The following is a 21,654-nucleotide window of genomic DNA, read 5'->3' on the forward strand; positions in this document are numbered from 1 at the left end:
TGTGTAATGTGCAAGAAGCACTGTATAACTAATGCAGTACTGTATTGACTAATACAATACAAATAACCTAATAAGTCGATTACTCGTCATCGATAGCCTCGAATTAATACAGGTTACAAACAGCTGAGAGCAAAACTATCAGCAAATGAGTGGAAGTTTCATAAGATATCCAATTTGGTAGTCATGTTGGTATTTAGTGTTGTTTCTCTCCACATTAATTTGCATTAGTATTTATAGCCAAATCTTAAACAAACTAATATTAAATGGAAGACTTAATATGTTAGCTTAATTTTCCAAGCATGTCTTCAAGAGTTTTACGCAAACTTGGTTTGCAAGGTGAAAAAGAACTCAACTGTTTAGGAGATGATGGCAGCGATACGGAAGCAGATTTTTCAAGTTCCAGTGGTGCAAAGAAAAAACAGTTAAATATAAATCGTTATGATCTGGTAATTTATTTGTATAATACGTCAATATAGTTTATTAAATCGTTGAATAAAGTGTTTCAATGAATTATCTCAAAATTAATAGACAAATTTTAGCAGCAATGTATATAATAAAATTTATCTAATGGAATAATTCTTAGTAAATCTTTTAATATTGTTTTAGTTAAATCAACAGTCTCATTCTGAAAGTGAAGTTAAAGAAGACGATGATCATGAAACTGCTGGGTCATTAAATGCCCAAGAAGGAGCAATTGATTTGAAAGATGCTACACGTAGAAAGAAGAAGAAAAAGAAAAAGAAGCCCTGCAAGATTCCTAGTAACACCAGAAGTAGTGAAGACAATATTGAGGTGTGTCCAATTTTTATTACCTTATTGCAGTAGTATTGCCAAGTAGTTTCATGGTGCAGTGAATGAATGTTTGGGGAAAAAAAGTTTAGATGTATTAATTAACATTGATTATTATAATGTGTTAAATGCCTACTAGAAAAGTGATAAAACACTTCAAACTATATTGTTATAAAATGATCTTAAAAGCTATTGTTGTAGATTCATTTTATACCAAACTTTCTTGATTTGTTGTTGCATAATAAGGACTAATATGCCTTACGCAGGTAGGTTACAGCTTTCTTTAACAGAGACTTCTTTGAATAACGCTAAGCTGTAAATTCAAGTTTCGTGCATCGAAGCCCACTCATCTTCTACAACGCCTTCGGACCAATCACATCTTAGATCTGCTGACATCTGCATCTATGCCTTTATTATTTGCTAGGATTTCGTTTTCGTTCGTTCTTGCCACATTTCCAACCAACCGAGTACTACCTGATTGATAATGCTTACCGTACCAGCATCATATTGGAATAGCGGAGGTTTTCTTAAAAATTTAAGAGTATACGGTTCATTATTCCACGCGTCCAATATTACGATGATATAATATTCGCCCACTCAAAACTGTACGGCCAAGTGAACTTCGTTGCTCAATTAATAATGAAAAATCCTGTGTATTACTGTAAACCTCTCTCCAGGCTTTTCGCTTAGTTTTAAAATTAAATTTGACTCATTTGCATACACTTTTAAAAAAAATGTAGTGAACCTTTTACGAATGTTTAATTTTTCAGGATGAAGTTGAAAGATCTGTGCGAGAAGTTAATGAGTTACTGGGTGAAATGCAAGAAGTTGGACCTGCCCATTATTCTGAGGCTTCTACAATGTCACCGAATGCACGCAAAAGTGTTCTTAGTGTAGATCATCGAACACTCAACCCTAACAACGAATTAAGACGAATATTTGGTTCAAAAATTATACAGAATGAGCAAGTGTGAGTTCCTTGATTTATTGTTTACTAAAATTAAAGAATATTAGTTATGAATATAAATAATTCTAGTTGCATTTATGAATTCCAGAAAAAAGAGGGGTAGAAACAGGGGACATTTGAGGTCAACTTGGTTAGTTTCTCCTAAAGAAAATTGGCCTCAAATTGGTAAACCAGGTAATTTTAAATTATTGTTTAAGTTTTCATTATCGCTTTAAATGTATTTGAAATTAAAGGTTTGTTTCAACAAGCAGTTTGTGGCTAATTTCCAATTGGTTTGGGCTTACCTTTGCGCCTATACGCGAACCTCAACTGGTTAGTGATTAATTTGAATTTTGTGGGAACGCATTGTCTAGATTACATTGTCTACGTTTATACATTTCAAGCATGAATCTGTTCGTAAGAACTGATTATGTTATTGTGTGTAAATTAGCTAATTCATTTAAGGACTTTAATTTGTTAATAACAATATCAGAATCTCAGGGTTTTTATTAATTTCTAATTTTAGTTTTAATTAACTCTATCAGAAATTCGATCGCTTTTTTGGAACTTTAACGAACTAAAGCTGTATTTTCCTATTTTTTTTTTTCTGATAAATTATTCTTTTTAATACACATCAGACCGAATTCTAAATTTATTGATTCTCTTTTTTCTTCGGACTCCAGTTGAACTGAGTCCTCTATCACAGTGATGTCATCGTCCGCATGCTTGAGCGACCACAACTAAGGTTAACAAATCTTCGTTCTTCTTTAGTTTTGAGGACGCTGACTGCATGCATAGAAATCACTACCACGTACACTTTTTATGGTTTACTGATTGTTATATCTTGCTTGAGTCTTAGTTGACTCACCAGTTTTTGTAAGAGCCCTTGTAAATATAATTCCCCTTGCTACATTTGGCTACATAAACATTTCCTTCATAGTTTTTGGGATGCTTCAATATTCTTGCTTCGTTCGTTTATTTTTGTTTTTCTTTTAGAAATGCTCAATATTTTATGAAAATAAATCTTTGAAAGAATCGATTTGGAAATTATTTGCTCATGAAACTGGTCATTTCGTTTAGTTTTAAAATTAAATTTAACTGCATTTGCATTAAGCCTCTCAACTAATTAATTCACCCATATTTCTTCCCTAATTTATTTTAAAATTCTTGTTACGAGCGCTTCCTTAGCTGTAAGAGGCGCTATATTGATTCACAGTAATAACAATAACAGTACGTTGTACGACTTGCATTCTTATTTAAAACTGGTTACTTTTTCTTTACCTTCATTTTTAGTAAATATAAATTTATAAATGATAAAGAATATCATTTTTGCGTTTTTATATAATGGCTGCCATTAAAAATTAAGAAATCCTTACATTATATATTATCATAATTAATATTACCATTATTATATACAATATCACCATTTATATAAAATATTTGAAGACCCAATTTGAATTTTAACTTAATCCTTTTTTCTCTTGATTTTTTTATCTGTGGTTTGACATGCCCAATGTTTGAACGAAAATCATTTTAATGTATTAGAAATATAATTAGTATAAAATTTTAAACGTTAAGTTTTTTTTATTGAAATATACCTCACTTTTTATTACCTTTAAGCAGAATTTTTATATGTTTTAGGATTATCCATGAAACTTGTAGAAACTAAAAATGGAATTCACTATTTTACATACGAACACTCTTTAAATTACCAGCAAGTGCAAATGAGATTTTTGGAAGCAGTAGAAAGTCTGAATCCAGATTTCATTGTAGTAAGTAATTTTACAACACAACATTGTTTTGAAATCGTATGAAAGTTGTAACATATTTTTAAAATTATGTGGAAGTTATTGATTTAATAAGTTAACCTAAAATATAGCTTTTTCACATCTTCATTAAAATATCTTAATAAAATGCTGGATGTGTGAAGAAGTAACATTGGTCATGCACTTATAATTTTCTCTTATTCTTCGCTGCTGTAACTGCAATTAATGCGATCGTGTTAGAGTGGAAATTGGTGTAGTGGTTGTGGATTGATAATTGGGAGATTCCCAGTTCGAATCCACGTGAAGCTACTTTTTATTTGTAAACAAAAATGTTAAAAGTAAAGTATGTGCTTCCGCCCCTATCCAAAGACATCTAATTGGTAGTTGGACGTTGAGCCCCGCCTGAAAAAATTGGCAATTACTTTACTTTTTTTATTTTCAGCTTAAAGCGATTGCGTCAAATTTCAGAAGATTAATTTTCACCTTGTATATAGTTATATTTTTAATCTTGAAAACTATCACTCTTGAGTGTTATTTAACTCAAATTAAGGATTCAAATTTGGCGAGGAGTCGGTAAAATAAAAACAACAACTCGTCTTTTTGCCAACGTTTCGACAAATTTATTGCCTTCTTCAGGGCCTGGATATTACAAATATAAACAATTTAGAGAATTGAAAAATCAGTAATATAAAAATTAAAAAAATAAAATACAATTTTAGTCAAAATTGTGTTTATTGTATATGTGGTGACTAAATAGCAGAGTTGGGCAAAAATTTAATCAATTAAAAAACAATTGAATTAAACCGAAATTTAATTTTAATCATGATTAAAATTAAAAAATTTAATCGGCCAAAATTAGTTGATTAAAATTAAATTCACTTTTAATTTAATCGGAATTTAATCAATTAAAATTTTTAATCATAACTAAAAATTAAGATTAAAATTAAAATTAAATAATCTGAATTTTAATTGATTGAATTAAATTCCAGATTTAGTTTTAATCACTTTGGACGATTAAATTTTTTAATTTAATCAAAATTTGAGAGATTAAATTTTTAAAACCAAACATTGCCAATGGTTAAACCAGAATCGGACCAATGCATCTTTATTCCGCCTAGCTGGTGCCTCTTCTCTATCAATATTACCACCTTTTCCCAAACTTGGCACCTTCATTCTACCAGTCTGGTGTCTCACCTGTACCATGTTGGTGACTCTCAAGACTTATATAGGACCACCTTACACTCACATTTAACCATGTTTATCACTCACTAGACTTAGATAGGACCACCTTACACTCACATTTAACCATGTTTATCACTCACTAGACTTAGATAGGACCACCTTGCACTCACATTTAACCATGTTTACCACTCACTAGACTTACATAGGAACACCTTACAATCACATTTAACCATGTTTATCACTCACTAGACTTAGATAGGACCACCTTACACTCACATTTAACATAGTTGGCGACTCACTAGACTTAGATAGGACCACCTTACACTCACATTTAACCATGTTTACCACTCACTAGACTTACATAGGAACACCTTACACTCACATTTAACCTAGTTGGCGACTCAATAGACTTAGATAGGACCACCTTACACTCACATTTAACCATGTTGGCAACTCAATAGACTTATGAACAGGGTGACCAGAGTTATGTGTTCCACCCACTTTTTTTTTAAACAGCGGGAAATTTAAAAAAAAATAGAAAACATGTATTTAATCAAATCTATTTTTTTTCAGTAATTGACCCACTTTTTAAACCCCAATTTCCCCAGATACAGCATCTAAGTTTTCTTTCAAATGGAACAAACAAGATCTAGGTAGGCTAGAGTTATTCGATGTTCCAGATCTTCGACTGTAGCCAAGGGATTAAGTTTACTGTACACTTTATTTTTTAGATATCCCCTCTGAAAATAGTCTATTGGGGTTAAATCCGTAGTTCGAGGTCAAAATCGAACTTTTCTTGAACCGGATGATAACTGGGGATGAAATGTAGATTACCTACGAAAACATCGTAAGGAAAAGGGCATATTGTGAACCCGGAAAACCTAGCCCTTCCACCTCTAAATCTAATATAACTCTGAATAAGAGAATGTTGTGTATATGGTGGGACATTCGAGGACCCTACACATTATGAGCTTTTAAAACCGAACGAAAAGCTCAATTCGGAGAAGTATTGTTAGCAAATGCATAATTTAAAGACAGCAGTCCAAGAAAAGAGGCCGGCGATGTTCAATAGGAAGAACATCATACTGCATCATGATAATGCTAGGCCAAATGCTGCTTTAGGGACTCGTCTAAAAATTGCAGGACAAGGCTGGAAAATTCTGTCGCATCCACCATATTTCCCGAACTTAGCACCCTACGACTATCACTTGTTTTTGTCCTTACAAAATTTGTTGAAGGGCGAAACATTTGAAAATGAAGTAGATATCAAACAAGCACTGGTTCAATTTTTCGCATCCAAAAATTATACATTTTTCAAAAATGAAATACATAAATTGCGCTCACGCTGGCGAGATATCATTAATAATAATGGCAATTATATTATTTAATAAAGTTTATTGACGGCAAGAAAAATTTGTATTTTGTTTTATTCCAAAAACGGGCAGAACTTTCCGGTAGACCATATATATGTCTAGTCAGTGGTAAAGATGGTTAAATGTGAGCATAAGGTGGTCCTGTATAAGTCTAGTGAGTTGCCAACTAGGTTAAATGTGAGTGTAAGGTGGTCCTGTATAAGTCTAGTGAGTCGCCAACATGGTTAAATGTTAGTGTAAGGTGGCCCTATATAAGTCTAGTGAGCTGCGATCATGGTTAAATGTGAGTGTAAGGTGGTCCTATCTATGTCTATTGAGTCGCCAACATAGTTGAATGTGATTGTAAGGTGGTCCTATCTAAGCCTAGTGAGTGGTAAACATGGTTAAATGTGAGTGTAAGGTGTTCCTATCTAAGTCTTATAAGTGGTAAACATGGTTAAATGTGAGTGTAAGGTGGTCCTATCTATGTCTATTGAGTCGCCAACATAGTTAAATGTGAGTGTAAGGTGGTCCTATATAAGTCTAGTGAGTGGTAAACATGGTTAAATGTGAGTGTAAGGTGTTCCTATCTAAGTCTAGTGAGTGGTAAGCATGGTTAAATGTGAGTGTAAGGTGTTCCTATCTAAGTCTTATGAGTGGTAAACATGGTTAAATGTGAGTGTAAGGTGGTCCTATCTATGTCTATTGAGTCGCCAACATAGTTAAATGTGATTGTAAGGTAGTCCTATCTAAGTCTAGTGAGTGGTAAACATGGTTAAATGTGAGTGTAAGGTGTTCCTATCTAAGTCTAGTGAGTGGTAAGCATGGTTAAATGTGAGAGTAAGGTGTTCCTATCTAAGTCTAGTGAGTGGTAAGCATGGTTAAATGTGAGAGTAAGGTGTTCCTATCTAAGTCTTGTGAGTGGTAAACATGGTTAAATGTGAGTGTACGGTGGTCCTATCTAAGTCTTGTGAGTGTATGGTGGTCCTATCTAAGTCTTGTGAGTGTAAGGTGGTCCTACATACGTCTAGAGACTCGTGAAGAAGTACAAGTCTACAAAAATTAACCGAAAAGTATTTATTGAAGACGCTTAGAAAAACGGCCTAATTAGTTTGATTAACGATTGAAATTGAACTAATTCGGTGATTAAAATTAAAGTTCAATTTAATTCTCAGATTTAATCATAATTTTTTTAGTTTGATTAAATTAGTTTGATTAACGATTAAATCTGAAATTTAATTGATTAAATAATTGTCATATGATTAAAATTACGATTAAATTCGCCGATTAAATTCTGATTAAAATTAAAAATAAATTTAATCAATTAAAAAATTTAATCAATTAAATTTGGAATTTAATTGTTTTTTTAGTCAGTGCCCAACTCTGCTAAGTAGTGCGGTGGAATTGTCATCTTTTTTTGTCTTACACTCATATTGATACTGGTACAACCTTGCCTGACTTGATAGGATAGATATAGATATAGATACTGACTTGTCTGGCCTACATAACAACTGTCACAGTCTTGGCAATTTATTTTGTAAATGATGTTGGATAGTTTCTCTGTTGGAATTTTGCTCTTTGTTTTGGTGAAAAATTGTTTGATGGTGTTCTCTGATTTCCATGCGGGTACTATGTTATAGCTGTGAAATAGTGTTTGTTAATTTTTTCCGACAGGGTATTATTGTAAGGGAAAGCAATGTAATGTTTCGAAGGAGGTTCTTGACAGTCGGAGGGAAGCGTTGTTTGTAAGTTAGCGTTCGGTCTTCTATTTATTAATTTAGGGAGACTGTAGATAAGGCTTTTGGGATAACCATTGTTGGTTAAGATAGTTGTGATTTTCGTTTTATTTCTTTCTTTGAATTTATCATCGCTGATTGTCATAACTTTTTTTATAGAAGGAGATAACAAAGTTCAGTTTTTGGTAAAAAGGTTGTTTGGAATGGTAGTGTAAGTATCTGTAAGTATCTAATGGTAGTGATGATGATAGTGTCGTTGTCAGTTCGTATTAGTAACAGATCTAAGAAAGGGATTTGACTATTTTTTTCTATTTCAACTGTAAAGTTCAGTCTAGGATGGAGTGAATTAAAAATGTACAGTATTTCATTAATCTTTTGTTTAGGGACAGCAGATAAGAGATCATCGACATATTTGTATATAATTGGTAAGTTACTTACTTTAAAGGTAAGTTGTTGAAGGCAAGTGTCAAGTAGTTCTGTCATTATGATGTCAGCTAATATTGGGCTGAGACAACTTCCCATGGCTACGCCGAAATTTTGTTTATAGTAATCTTGTTTATAACAAAAATAGCCTCGGTCACAACAATGTTTCAAAAGTTCTACAAACTTCTGTAGCGGTATCTGTGTGTATTGTTTTATAGTGTTCCATTTTTTGGCAATTATGTTGACTTATAATTCTGTATCTGTATTCGTAAAGAGGGACAAAACATCCAAGGAGATGAGTAAATGTTGTTCTGGTATTATGAATTTGTCTAATTTCCCTTTAAGTTCTAATGATTTTTTAATGTTATACTGGTTGTTGGCTAATGGCTGTGAAATTTTGGCTAAATATTTAGTAAGTTGAAAGGTGGGTGAAGATACGAAAGTGATGATAGGCCTTAGAGGGAAGTTATCTTTATGTGTTTTAACCAAGCCATAAATTCTTGGAGATAATGTGGAGTTATTAATTAAGGACTAGCGTTCTAATCTATTAATAAAGCCATCATTAAAAATGGAGTTGATAAGTTGTATAGTCATATTATTATTGATTGTATTGGTAGGATCCTTTCTGAGTTTAGTATATGTGTGTTTATCCGAAATCAGTTCAAGCATTTTACTTTCATAGTCTATTATTTTTTATTGCTTCCGTTTGATTAGTTTTGTCAGAGGGTACTGTTAATACATCTGGGCTATTCCTCAAGTAAGTGTGTGTATCCTTCGAAAGTTTCCGAAGAAAGTCTTGTGTTTGTGAATGTTGTTGTTTATGGTGCATGTAGTTAATAATGGCGTTAATGGATTGTGATCGGATAAGATCCCTATCCTCTGTATTATCAAAAAACGATTACTACGTACATTCAAGGCTACTAATGAAATGAAAAGTTGGAACGTTTTTAACATTGTGATCTAGGGCAAATTTAGGACCAAGGGACAGAAATTTAGTAACATTTTCAGGAATTGCTGTGTCAGTTAAATTTACTAACCAATTTTATTTAGTTACAAGAGACTGTTTCTTTTGCTCTACTAAACATTTTAATTTTTTAATAAGATTCATTTTCTTCAGATTAAACATTTTATTATGGGCTAATAGTTGTCTTGCTTCAAAATCTTTTACGATATTAGCCGGAACGTAAGTTCTAGTGCACGAAATTTGTGTAATTGAATACGTTTGTTGATTTCTTTAACGTTCCAGTAGCACATTTGAATTTCAATATTTAATATGCTTTTTTGAAACTTTTGTGCGGACTTTATGATAGAATGGGCAAACGGATTCTGCAATTGATATCTTGTCAGTAAATTTTTAAATGTGTTGAATGGGCTTAGGAAAAGTATTGTTTTGACGATTTTTTAACAGAAAAATCCTTTGATTTAAGGCAATAGCTAACTTCCCTATATCATTGGCCCAACATTTCAACAAGATAAAAAATTTATTGTATTTTATTTTTATATTACTTATTTTTCAATTCTCTAAATTTTTTGTATTTGTAATATCCAAGCCCTGAAGAAGGAAATATATTTGTCGAAACGTTAGCAAAAAGACGAGTTGTTGTTTTTATTTTACCGATTCCTCGCCAATTTTGAATCCTTAATTAAATAATTTACGGTCACTAAACCAATATATATTCATGTTAAATCTTTATTTTAACGAATATTTGCGATAAGATGAGGAAGAAGATAAGATGCTTGCTATGTATAACTGTTGTAAACAAACGCTTAAGATAAGAAGTTTTGTTTAGGAAGAATTATTGCTGACTCGCTCAAAAGAACATGTAAGCTTAATAGCAATAAATAAAAATAAAATACCATCCATTATATTCAAATGGACCTTCCAAGAAAAGTCCACCTCTGTGCCAGATTTGCCCTTCATAGAATTTTCCTAGGAAAGTAGCCAGGTCTCCTAGTAAGACCAGCTCCTGGCTGTTTTTAGTATTTGAGGTATTTTGTTCTCACACTCTCAAACTGTTGCCTAAAAACCTCTTTTTCGAAGTCGAAAGGACTTCAAAACAAATGTTTGTAGCCAAAACTGGAAATCGAAAATTAGCCACGATCGCAACACTTTTCTTACCTAATAAGAGAAATTAAATATGTATTTATTATTTCAGGGAATTATAAACACACATCCATACCATGTTGATGCCTTGCTGCAATTATCAGACTTATGCCGTTTAAGTGATGATCTGGCCTTAGCTGCAGAACTAGTACAACGAGCACTCTATTGTCTTGAATGTGCTTTCCATCCATCATTTTCAGTAACATTGGGTAATTGCCGATTAGATTACAGGCTCCAGCAGAACAGGTTACTATATTTGTTTATACATTGTTATATTTTAGTATAAATTGTTGTAAAATATGAACACAAAGCATAAAACATAAAAATTTTGTCAGAATTACAAATCTGTAATCTAGTGGAAGAATATTATTTATTATTAGTTATAAATGGAAGAATATTATTGATTAATAGAAACAGAAATGTTACTGTTTATTTTTATTTTAATTGAAGTTGTAAACAAAAAATTAAAATAAAAATAGAAGTTAATTTTTTAAACTGCTTTTTGTTATTTATTACGGTTTTTATTATTATTATTTTTTTAAGTAGAATAATAATTGTTTATCTTTTTTAAAATAACCAGGTCACTATACATAGCACTGTTCAAACACATGTTGTTCATTGGATCTAGAGCATGCTACAGAACAGCCCTTGAATTTTGCAAATTAATCCTTTCACTAGATCCAGAAGGAGATCCATTAGCTATAGTTCTTGCACTTGATTTCTATGCTTTAAGATCACAGGAATATGAATGGCTTATTCGTATAGCTAACGACTGGGAACCTTCAAGAAATCTATCGCAAGTAAGAAACAAAATGTTAAATGTTTTCGCTCTAATAGTTTTGTTAATTCATTAGCAGAAAGTCATTAATTGCTCTCTGTTACTAGAAGAAAACAATATAATGTGCTTCTTTTATACCTTAATATTTTCTTAATTTTGATACTTTCTTAGAAAAGCATCAAAGATATGTAGATATTAACAATGGTTTCCTTTTAGCGTTTAGTTGTTATATTTAATAAGGAATTAATCAACATTTCAGCTACCCCATTTTGCTTACTCCGTTGCGATGGCACAATTTCAATTGGGTGACGTAGAACAGGCTCATATTCTGCTGCAGAAAGCGCTGATAATGTTTCCTGGTGTGTTGATTCCTCTAACTGAAAAATGTAATGTACAAACTGATTCTAGAATTACATCTAGTCCATTCTTCAAAAATGCACAACTAACGTAAGACAGGTTTTACTTCTTCATTAATTATTTATTTCTAATAGATTTTTTTTTCCCTAGAATTTTTTTGGTTAACAACTTTCAACTTAAAAGTTTTTTCTAATAACCTTTGTCTTTGGAGGGGGCGCGTTATCTCTGCAGGGAATGAGACATGATTCGATGTGTTCAAAGTAATTTGGTCTATCATAATTGAAATAAAATATATTTCAAATGGATGAAAGAGAATGAGCAGCTGCTTTTATAATTAACTTTCTCTTGAAGAAAAATAAATATTGAGATCGCATCTATTTGAGATCCCCCTGTGTCAAAGATGTTCTAGAATTTAGCATAAATACGAAAATTTACAGCTACGAGGGTCGTTTGAAAAGTCCGTGCAAAGTCAGAGAGATAGCACTACTGGCGCTTATCGAGGTTATGTTTAGTTAGTAGCTTCTCTTGGAAGAACACACACCAAGTTTCAGCCAGATCGGTCTATTTCTTTGTGTTTGGCATTCGTTTGAATCGAGGAAGTCGAGTGATTTTCAAAAAATGGACGAAAAAGAATTTCACACTACTTTATGAAAGGCAAAACGCCTCAGGAGACTAAAGAGAAGCTTGATAAACATTATGGTGACTCTGCACCTTCGATTAGAACAGTTTATAAGTGGTTTCAAAATTTTCGGAGTGGCCATATGGGCACAAGTGACGCTGAACGTTCTGGACGCCCTGTTGAGGTTACTACTCCAGAAATCATTGATAAAATCCATGATATGGTGATGGATGACAGAAGAGTGAAGGTGCGTGAAATTGCTAGTGCTGTGGGCATCTCGAATGAACGGGTACATAATATTTTGCATCAACATTTGGATATGACAAAGCTATCCGCAAGATGGGTGCCGCGATTGCTCACGCTTGACCAAAAAAGAAATCGTGTGAAGTGTTGCAAGGACGGTTTGCAGCTGTTACAGAAGAATCCGCAGGACTTTAAGCGTCGTTTCGTCACTGTGGATGAAACATGGATACATCACTACACTCCTGAGACCAAAGAACAATCTAAACAATGGGTTACCAAGGGGGAATCTGCGCCAAAAAAGGCGAAGACCGTTCCTTCGGCCGAAAAGATTATGGCGACTGTCTTTTGGGATTCGCAAGGAATAATCCTCATCGACTATCTGGAAAAGGGTAAAACTATTACAGGTGCATATTATTCATCGTTATTGGACCGTTTAAAAACCGAGCTGCAAGAAAAACGCCCACGATTGGCCCACAAAAAAGTCCTTTTCCATCACGACAACGCACCAGCTCACACCTCAGCAGTTGTGGTCGCAAAATTAATGGAAATAGGGTTCCAACTTGTTTCACATCCCCCCTATTCTCCAGACTTGGCTCCCTCGGACTACTATTTGTTCCCCAATATGAAGAAATGGCTGGCGGGAAAAAGATTTTATTCAAACGAGGAGGTGATTGCAGAAACGAATGGCTATTTTTCAGACTTGGACAAATCCTATTATTCGGAAGGGATCAACAAACTAGAGCAGCGTTGGACGAAGTGTATAAGCCTAAAAGGAGACTATGTTGAAAAATAAAAAAGGTTTACCCCAAAAAATTAAGTAGTTTTTATTTTTGCACGGACTTTTCAAACGACCCTCGTATTTCAAACTTAATATCTCTTTAACAAAAACTTACAGTTTAAAATGTTAAGTATAAGGGTTGATTAAACGCCAAAAGGTACACAAATCAGCAAGTACCCAACATTTCATTAATACTTCATTGATATTATTTTAAGTAATTTTACTACATTAATTTTCATTAATATTTTTTTGAATTTATTAGATGTTTCACAGACCCTTATGCTGGCCATTTTAATCTACAAAATATTTGTTCAAGTAGAACACCATTTAACTTAGATTGACTGTAATAAGATAAATAAGATATGCATATTTTTATGACAGCTAACATAATTATTCCAGTATTTTACTATAAGTAAAATTAGAGGGACTACATTAAATTACAATTGAGAAATGAATAATTATTGCTGAATAATTTACTTGATATTACCTACGCGTTATTTGTGCTCACAAATACTTCGGAAAGACGAATTCTAGACTGAAATATTGTTTTAAATCCGTGATTCAAATTTAAATAGTAGCCGACTCTGCCTTTGTCTTTTTTTACTTTAACGTGCATGTACATACATACGATATATGTGACTATTCAGAATAAAGAGCATAATAAAGATAAATCAGAAGAATAATTTGGAATAAAGATAAAATAAAGTACCTATTTAATTACGAAAATATAATATACATTTTATCATAATTATAACAAAAAAATAAAATATGAATGAACAAAGGGAAGGGATTAGCTATGCGGTTAGCATATTGGATTCCCACGTGGAGGTTCCGGGTTCGAATCCAGCTGCTGACCCTTAGATTTTCTCTTTCTAAGAGCTTCTTACAGCTCACTGATTTTATTAAAATTGGGAATAATAAATTTAATTTTATCATTATAACCTGAAAAGGTGTTAAGTCGGAGTTACTACCACTGGACAGATCTTTTTAAAGAATGATTATAGTTGCGGTCCCCAAGCCATCCTCAATAACAATTTTTTTGAGAAAGCGTTTTGAATAAAATAGGAAGGTAATTTGTACGTAAATAGCAAAATTAAACTGCGATTTCAGTACTTCCCTTTAAAAGGAGTAAGAAAAATAAACTGCGATTACAGTACTTCTCCCTAAAAGGCAAAGAGGCAAAGATTTTGAATCGAACAATTCATTGATGAAAATCGGTTCACTCATTGAAAATTTTAACGATTGCAATACTTCCTCTTAGTAGGTGTAAGAGCATGATGGCACTTCACAGCCACGTAGAGGAGCTTTAACCACTTCTTCTTACTAAATTTTATCAAAATCGGACTAACCGTTATAGAAATATTGGTAATAATAGTTTTAGAAAGGGCCTTACTTGGGTGGGGCAAACTCCCCTCCTTATGAGGCACAGCGTCGAGACTTTTAAAGTGCAAATCTGTACAAAATTTCGATTCGAATGACACTTTATTCATGAAAATCGGTTCACGTTTCGATAATTTGAAACGATTGCTATACTTCCCCTTAACAAGTGTAAGAGCAGATCGTCGCTTTAATGTTACGTAGGGGAGCCCTAACCCTGTCATCCTACCAAATTTTATCAAAATCGGGCTAAGATTTACAGAGTAATTAATGATAATAATTTTGGAGGGGGCCTTACATAAAGGGGGCTAACTGCTCTCCCATTCGATGTGCAGCATCGAGACCCCCAAAAGGCACATCTACATAACATTCCGACTCGAATGACACCTCATTCATGAAAATCGGTTCACGCGTTTAGGCGCTACGTTGTTTACAAAAAAGGTAACAAGAAGAAGAAGAAGAACAAGAACAAGAACAATTTTTGAAAATGCCGTTTTTGCTCATTTTCAGCATCTTTTTTCTCAATATCTATCAAATCTAGGCTGTTGCAAAAAAATTACAGTTATAAAGGAGGGTTTGGAGTAAGATTTAAAGAAAATTTGGGAATTTTATCTTTTATAGAAAAAGAGAAAAAAATTGTCAAATTTGGGTGTTTTTCAACGTTACGCTATTTCGTGCAGTTTTTGATGATCAACCCTTATACAACTGTCCTACCGGACAGTTTTAATTTAGTTTGAATATGCTCTGAAACTACACAGGAAGTTAGCGTTTGAAATTTCTCAGCCCGAAACATCACTTTTACTAGTGTTTATTGAATTTTTTTTTCGAAAATGACCGACAATTTTCCTGACAGTTAATGCATTTATTAGATCTATAACTTCGATTTCAATAATTTTTGCTGTTTGATTAAGTTTAGGTTTGGGGCGGGAGGTTATGATAGGGTTCTCTTCAAGAATTTGATTGAAGGCACTTTTGGGAGAGAGTTGTGTGGTGAGGCTTCTACATCTAATCATGAAAGGTTAAAGTAAGTGGGTAAAATTCTCTGTATAAATTCTGCAAACTTTTATATCATTATTTTCTAAAAAAATTCAAAAAAATTGTATCTAAAATTTTCTCAAAATTTCTTGTATAAGTTACATACAATTAAATTTATCACTTGTTTGAAACATTTTAATGAAAATTGGTTTAGGATAGATAGATGGGGGTATGCTTCTAGTTGAAAAGACATTTCATTGTATTGTAAAAGTTTGCAAACAGTAAAATAGTAAGAGAATGTTATGTGCGTTTAAATTATAACAACAGTTTTTAATTTTTTTCTAAATAAAATATAAATAATTTTGAATTAATTTAACAATTTTGTTTATTTTATCTAAAAGGCAGAGTAAATCTTTGACGCAGTTAGAATTACTGTATGTAGCCCGAAGTTACCATTTATGGAAAGAATCAGAATTAATGCCATGGTTGGAAAGCAATGTACATCAAGTGGTGGATCGTGTAGAAGCACGTGATCCCTTGGTTTTAGAATGGGAAGCAAACAGACAAAAGCGATATCCTAATACCCCAAGAAATATTTTGCGACATATTATTCTTTCTGATATAAAAGATATACCTATACTTATGAATGAGGTGAACAGTATTTTATATCTTTAATATTTCAGTATTGAACATAGTGTTTAATATTAATTATTACAAAATTTATCTTACAGGAATTGCAGGTACCAGTTTTAAATTTTGATCCGCTTCCCCCTACTGATTCAGTGGATTTATATACTAGACCTGTTAGAACTAGACTTTATGAAAGCGATAGCACTTTATCGATTTTCTTGCGATCTCTTATGCCAAATTTTAATATCATTCAGGTCACTTCAGATGAGCCGTGAGTAATAATAATAATACTTTAAAACTTAAGTTTTAAAAACGTGAATTTTGGTACAAAGTGAAGTAAAATATTAATAACGTTGATAATAAGTGCCAGATAGTTGATTTTTAAGCTATGAAGGACTTTTAAATTCATTTTTTTAAATCAAAGTTATCTGAAATAATACCTCTAAGGAAATCATTTTTAGGGGGGCGGCAGAAGAAGGAGGAGAAGGTTCTGGTGTTGATCTGAGACGAAGTGTGGCCTCTTTACTGGACGCAATGAGAGATCTCTTATCTAATATTCATATGTCTGATGTACCAGGTGATGGCGATATCGATGACGACCCTGATTCGGATGAAGGAAGGCCATGGTAAATCTTGAATTTTCGTTGTAGAATCAATTTTTATCTCTCTTGAAATTTTCTATTAAATGAGATAATGGGATATAAGTTAGTTATTTCGAACAGTAAGATGATATGACTATCTTGTATTAACCGTTTTGCTAATTGAACGAATCTGCGAATAATCTGATTAGTTTAGTGAAAATGCCCCAATACCTAAATAAAAATAATTAGCATAACCACAATAACTGTGATAAGGCAACCATATCGAATGGGGGATCGCACATGAAATGGACAATTAGTGTCCACGAAGATATTACAGATCAGTGTAAATAAAAAATTAGAGTTATAAAAGATCTTATTAAAATATAGATAAATATAAAATGGAACAATAAATTGCAATAATGTTGTTTACTTCATGTTATACCAGACTTTCGCGGTTACATTCGAAAAATTTCACATGTATAACTTTCCGCATTGGTTCCACTCAGTAAACATTATTTAAACATAACCTGAAATAAATTAATGCATGGTTGTTTCAGTAATATTGGCAAAGTATTGCAATAGCAAAACAATTCTTACAGATTGGAATATCTCTTCAAACTAAAACAAAAAACTATTAGACTTTTTAAGTCAGAAAACCTTAGATACTTATATAATTGCCAAATTGTAACAATATTAATTTTCACAAATAGTAAAGTTCAGATTAACTTCAAGTATCTTAGCTGGTTTTTAAATATAAATGAATTAAAATCCAATTTTTGTATATCAGAAGAAATGAATCAGCCGTATTGAATAAAACAGATAAATCTAAAATATAATTTGGTTATAAAAAATATAACTTAATTTTAACTTTATATCTACTAGCGTGTGCAAATTAATTTCAGTGCGGAAAGTAAATTCTTAACGCTACGTACGCATATGTATCAAAGTCGTAAACATCGACTTTCTGCATCGACTCGAACTTAGTTTTTTTGAAATTTGTGAAATTAATGGAGAATTTGTCGAAAATAAAACCTTACAAAATATTTGATTTCTACTGAACAGAATTCTTTAATGGCTAAATTAAGAAAACTTTCGATGAGTAACACTTGCATGACTTCCTTTAGTTGGTGTATCTACCAACTTAGTAAATTATAACCAATTCTTCACCACTCTCTTGCCCAAATTATAAATTCTCTTGAGGTTGATTTTTGTTTACTTTTTATCACTAGGTAAGGAAAGATATGCGATTATGTCAAATTTTCGGTTCTAAGTTTCCGTTATGAGGTCTTCGGCGACCGAAAAATGTGGTTTATAGAAAATTTGTGTATGTGTGAACCTATATATCTCAAAACCTAAAAGCGCATGAGCTTTATATTTCGACTTGGTCCAAACTGTAAATTACCTATCAAAATCCGTCTGCCGAAAGTACCACTTTACTGAAGAAAATGTTCACTTTTATGAAATTTTCTCAAAAATGGTAACTATTTTCTTTAAGCTTTTTAGACATGGAGGCCTACGATCTTTATTTAACACATTTTTCAAGGAAATCTTGATTCAGTTTAATTAATGGTTCTGGATCTTACATATTATAAACTAGGGATAAATCTCAAATTAAAATTTTAAATTTGAAGAATTCTATTACTTTACTACATTGATTTTTCACTTTTTTAAGACATTCTAGAAACTGGATCCGTTTCTTAATCGTTTTCAAATATCCAATATACAGATATTTAACTATTCTTTTATCATTTTTCAAGAAAAATTATTTTTCCTGGCTTATTTGGTATATGTAATAGTATTCAATTTATATTATATAATCAAACTACTTGTAGCCGATTAAATGTTAATTTGAATAAAATGAAAATCTTTCTTACTTACAAAATTAAAAGTTAATTCTATGTTACAGAAGTTTCACAAGGATGAGGGTAATTTGCTTCAGCTTTTAATTTTTTCTTTTCTTTTCTTTTAAGTTAGATAAGTTAAATAGTATAGTTTTCAGTATCTCTAGAAGCGAATAGGAATTCTAGAAGAAAATAAATATCTCTACTTTATAGATGTATCCTTGTTGGTCGTATATAAAGCCAATCTTTGAAGTTACTTAAATAAAATAAGTGTGAGTGATGTTTAATATTTTAATACACAAGACTTTATTGTACTTATTACTGATACATTTTGATCCTCTTTAACAAGATGGGATCAAATAAAAAATGACGTTTATGTAAATAGTCGCAATTAAAATGTTACGTTGAATATAAAAATTTATATATTAATAATATATTTATAACATTAATCTCTTCCTTAAGAATACATTATAATGTAAGATATATGAAAGTGTTAATAAATTATCAACAGATATAACTTAAATGCTAAATGTAAATGCTCATATCATTGTAATTTGCATTAATACTTTGTTATTAAATAATTTAATTATTAATTAGGTTGTACTAAATATGGATTAGGGGTGTTTCTTTTTCTTAAAATTTTCATTTTAAAACATTCCTTTATACATATATATATATGTATGAAATATATATATATATTCGCGACAACCTAAAATATTCTATGGCAGCTAAAGAATTTCTAACGTCGTACTTTATTTAATTGTAATTACCTTCAGGTTAAAAAAAAAGAATAATAATAATAGAATTAAACAAATACTTTTCTTACCAGTAGTAAGCGAATGTCAAAAGATTGTTAATTAGAAACGTTAGTCATTTTATTAACGCGAAATTTAAAGTGTTTTAACTTCATAAAGAAATTTTAAAAAATCGTGTACTCGAATATAAAGATTCCAAGGGAAAGAGTTCGCAGAAAAATATATGTAATCTAGGAGTAAAAAGAAAAATACTATGATCGCGTAGAAAAGTGCAGAACACAATATTGTGGTTAAATGTCATGTAAGCTATATAATATCATTTAAGTAAAACATACGATGTTTTAAATGGTTAAATTAATATGTACATATTATTTTAGAAGTTCATTCTGCTGTTAAATTTCATATTAATAAATATTTGAATGAAATAAAAAGAATTTGTACTAAAAGGACCTAAATTCTGAAGTGGCCTATTTTTGAGTAAAAAAAAATTAAAGTTGCACACAATGAAAGGAAAACGTACAAACAGGTAAAATGGAAGCTTAATCTAACAGTTATTTCAGACATTTCTCTATCATTTATGCCAATAAAGTTTTTATGAATCAATATTTATTATATATATTTTTTTTATTTTTTTTTATATTTCGTTAATTTGCTTTTCCGTCTACTAGCTTTTTTCTAAATGTTTATTTTGTGTTATAATAAAACTGAATTTGAAGAAAATGTATGGAATGTAATAAGAATTATACTTATTTTTATGCATTTGTTAAGTTTTCTATCCTGAACCTGAAGTATCTTTTTTCTCAATGAATTTTTATATTTTTAAAGGTTTGTCTCCCATATTTCTGAAAACGTTTATACATACGCATTCTTATTTCTCTCTGCTAAAATCCTGTATTATCAATAATATGCGTTTTTACTCACTTATGTGATATCGACGCGTACATTTACTCAATAATAGAAATTAAAAATAGATCAGTAACTTTAATGATTTTGTAACTTTGGGGAGAATAAAAGTCATTTCAGTGAAATTACAGTTTTTAAAACTGTATAGTGTTGATAAGGATTAATATTATTCAAATATAAATATTCGTTATTGGAAAAATATTTTTTGAGTAAGGATCTTATTTTTTTATGATTTAAGGCGCGTCTACATCTAAGGTTATTGGCGCCCGGAGCTTTTTTCAGCACTCTGCCGGCCTCCGGACAGTGTTCTCTCTTTACACCACTGTTCTCTCCGGACAGTGAGCTGTAAGAAGCTCCTAGGAAGAGAAAATCTAAGGGTCAGCAGCTGGATTCGAACCCGGGACCTCCGCGTGGGAGTCCAGTACGCTAACCGCATAGCTAATCCCTTCCCATTAATTATTAACCCAATTGCATTTTTTGGTTTCCAATTCTGCACTAGGTGAAACTGCACTTGATGCTTATTTAATAGAATTATGAAAATATCTATTTTGGTAGCGGCCTGTTCTTACGCAACTAGCCAACACACCCTACTTAACTTTTAGTGTGGAGACTCAGCCAATTCTGAAGAAGTGCGCTACGATTAGGTTGTTTTTACGAGTTTGCGAATGTATTTTGGTGGAGACTTGTGTGGGACATGAGCATTATCCTTTCCTTACACAACCTCTTTAACACTCTGGAGATGATTAGCTAAATGTGACTTTAAAGTTTGCAGCAAGCCCCCCAGTTAAGGACATCAGAACACATCAATAAGAGAAAAAAAAAACAAATATAAATAAATGAATGAATTTTTATTTCTCTCTTGTTAACTATAGAGTTATGATATACATTATCAATACTTTTTTGTAAGCATTATTACTCACACTTCTGTGACTTTTACACGTATTTACACAATAATAGAAATTATTACTTCTTTTTAACTATCAGTATTATACTATCAGTGAATATAAATCGCTTGGCGAATGGCCAGTGATATGAATATGAAATTAAACCACAGAATTGAAATATAAATGACGTATCTTTTCATGGCTGAAAACACCCTAGTAAGGGCTTGTTATTTATGTCCTTGGTTCTCATGAAGCAACCAATAGGCAAATGGTTTAGAGTGTAATCATGAGAAAAGAAATAAGGTTGCCCTGGAAAAATCATATAAAGCCCAGCTTGTATTTCCGCCGTACCCTAGACTTACCAAAAAAAAAAGGCCAATTTTTAAAACCAATGTTCTCCAAAAACAAGTAGAAAGTTAAATTTGGAGCAAATTGTTCTGAAAAATAATATGCCTCAAGTACTTAACTCAAGTAAATTATTAATTATTTACAAAACTATTATTCCATAAATATTTACAGAACCCAATTCTTACTATCCTTTACTCAGACATCACAAATCAAGTGGGTGACGATAAATAATTTTCTAATTTAGCTCTTAATAGTATAAGCTTCTGCCCCATAAGTAATGGAATATC

At 31.7% G+C, this 21,654-nt stretch overlaps 1 protein-coding gene across 4 annotated transcripts; it reads left to right on the forward strand.

The window, feature by feature from the left end:
• Positions 1-19,991, forward strand: Nulp1 (Nuclear localized protein 1). Of its 4 annotated transcripts, none has more exons than XM_074119012.1 (13): positions 1-446; positions 607-792; positions 1,560-1,759; positions 1,845-1,930; positions 3,377-3,507; positions 10,351-10,544; positions 10,879-11,098; positions 11,336-11,523; positions 15,367-15,474; positions 15,827-16,076; positions 16,157-16,326; positions 16,517-16,681; positions 18,526-19,991. In XM_074119012.1, exons 1-13 carry the CDS (start codon positions 300-302, stop codon positions 18,527-18,529), a joined length of 2,049 nt encoding a protein of 682 aa, XP_073975113.1. In that variant the 5' UTR covers positions 1-299; the 3' UTR covers positions 18,530-19,991. The 4 variants fall into 4 exon arrangements, with proteins under 4 accessions (XP_073975113.1, XP_073975115.1, XP_073975114.1 ...); XM_074119014.1 differs by having other exon boundaries at positions 19,610-19,991; XM_074119013.1 differs by having other exon boundaries at positions 5-446; positions 18,543-19,991.
• The last annotated feature ends 1,663 nt before the right edge of the window (positions 19,992-21,654 follow it).

The sequence above is a fragment of the Rhodnius prolixus genome, unplaced genomic scaffold (assembly GCF_049639745.1).
Source record: "Rhodnius prolixus isolate KJV_2025 unplaced genomic scaffold, Rpr scaffold_2, whole genome shotgun sequence".
In the NCBI taxonomy this organism is placed as follows: Eukaryota; Metazoa; Arthropoda; class Insecta; order Hemiptera; family Reduviidae; genus Rhodnius; species Rhodnius prolixus.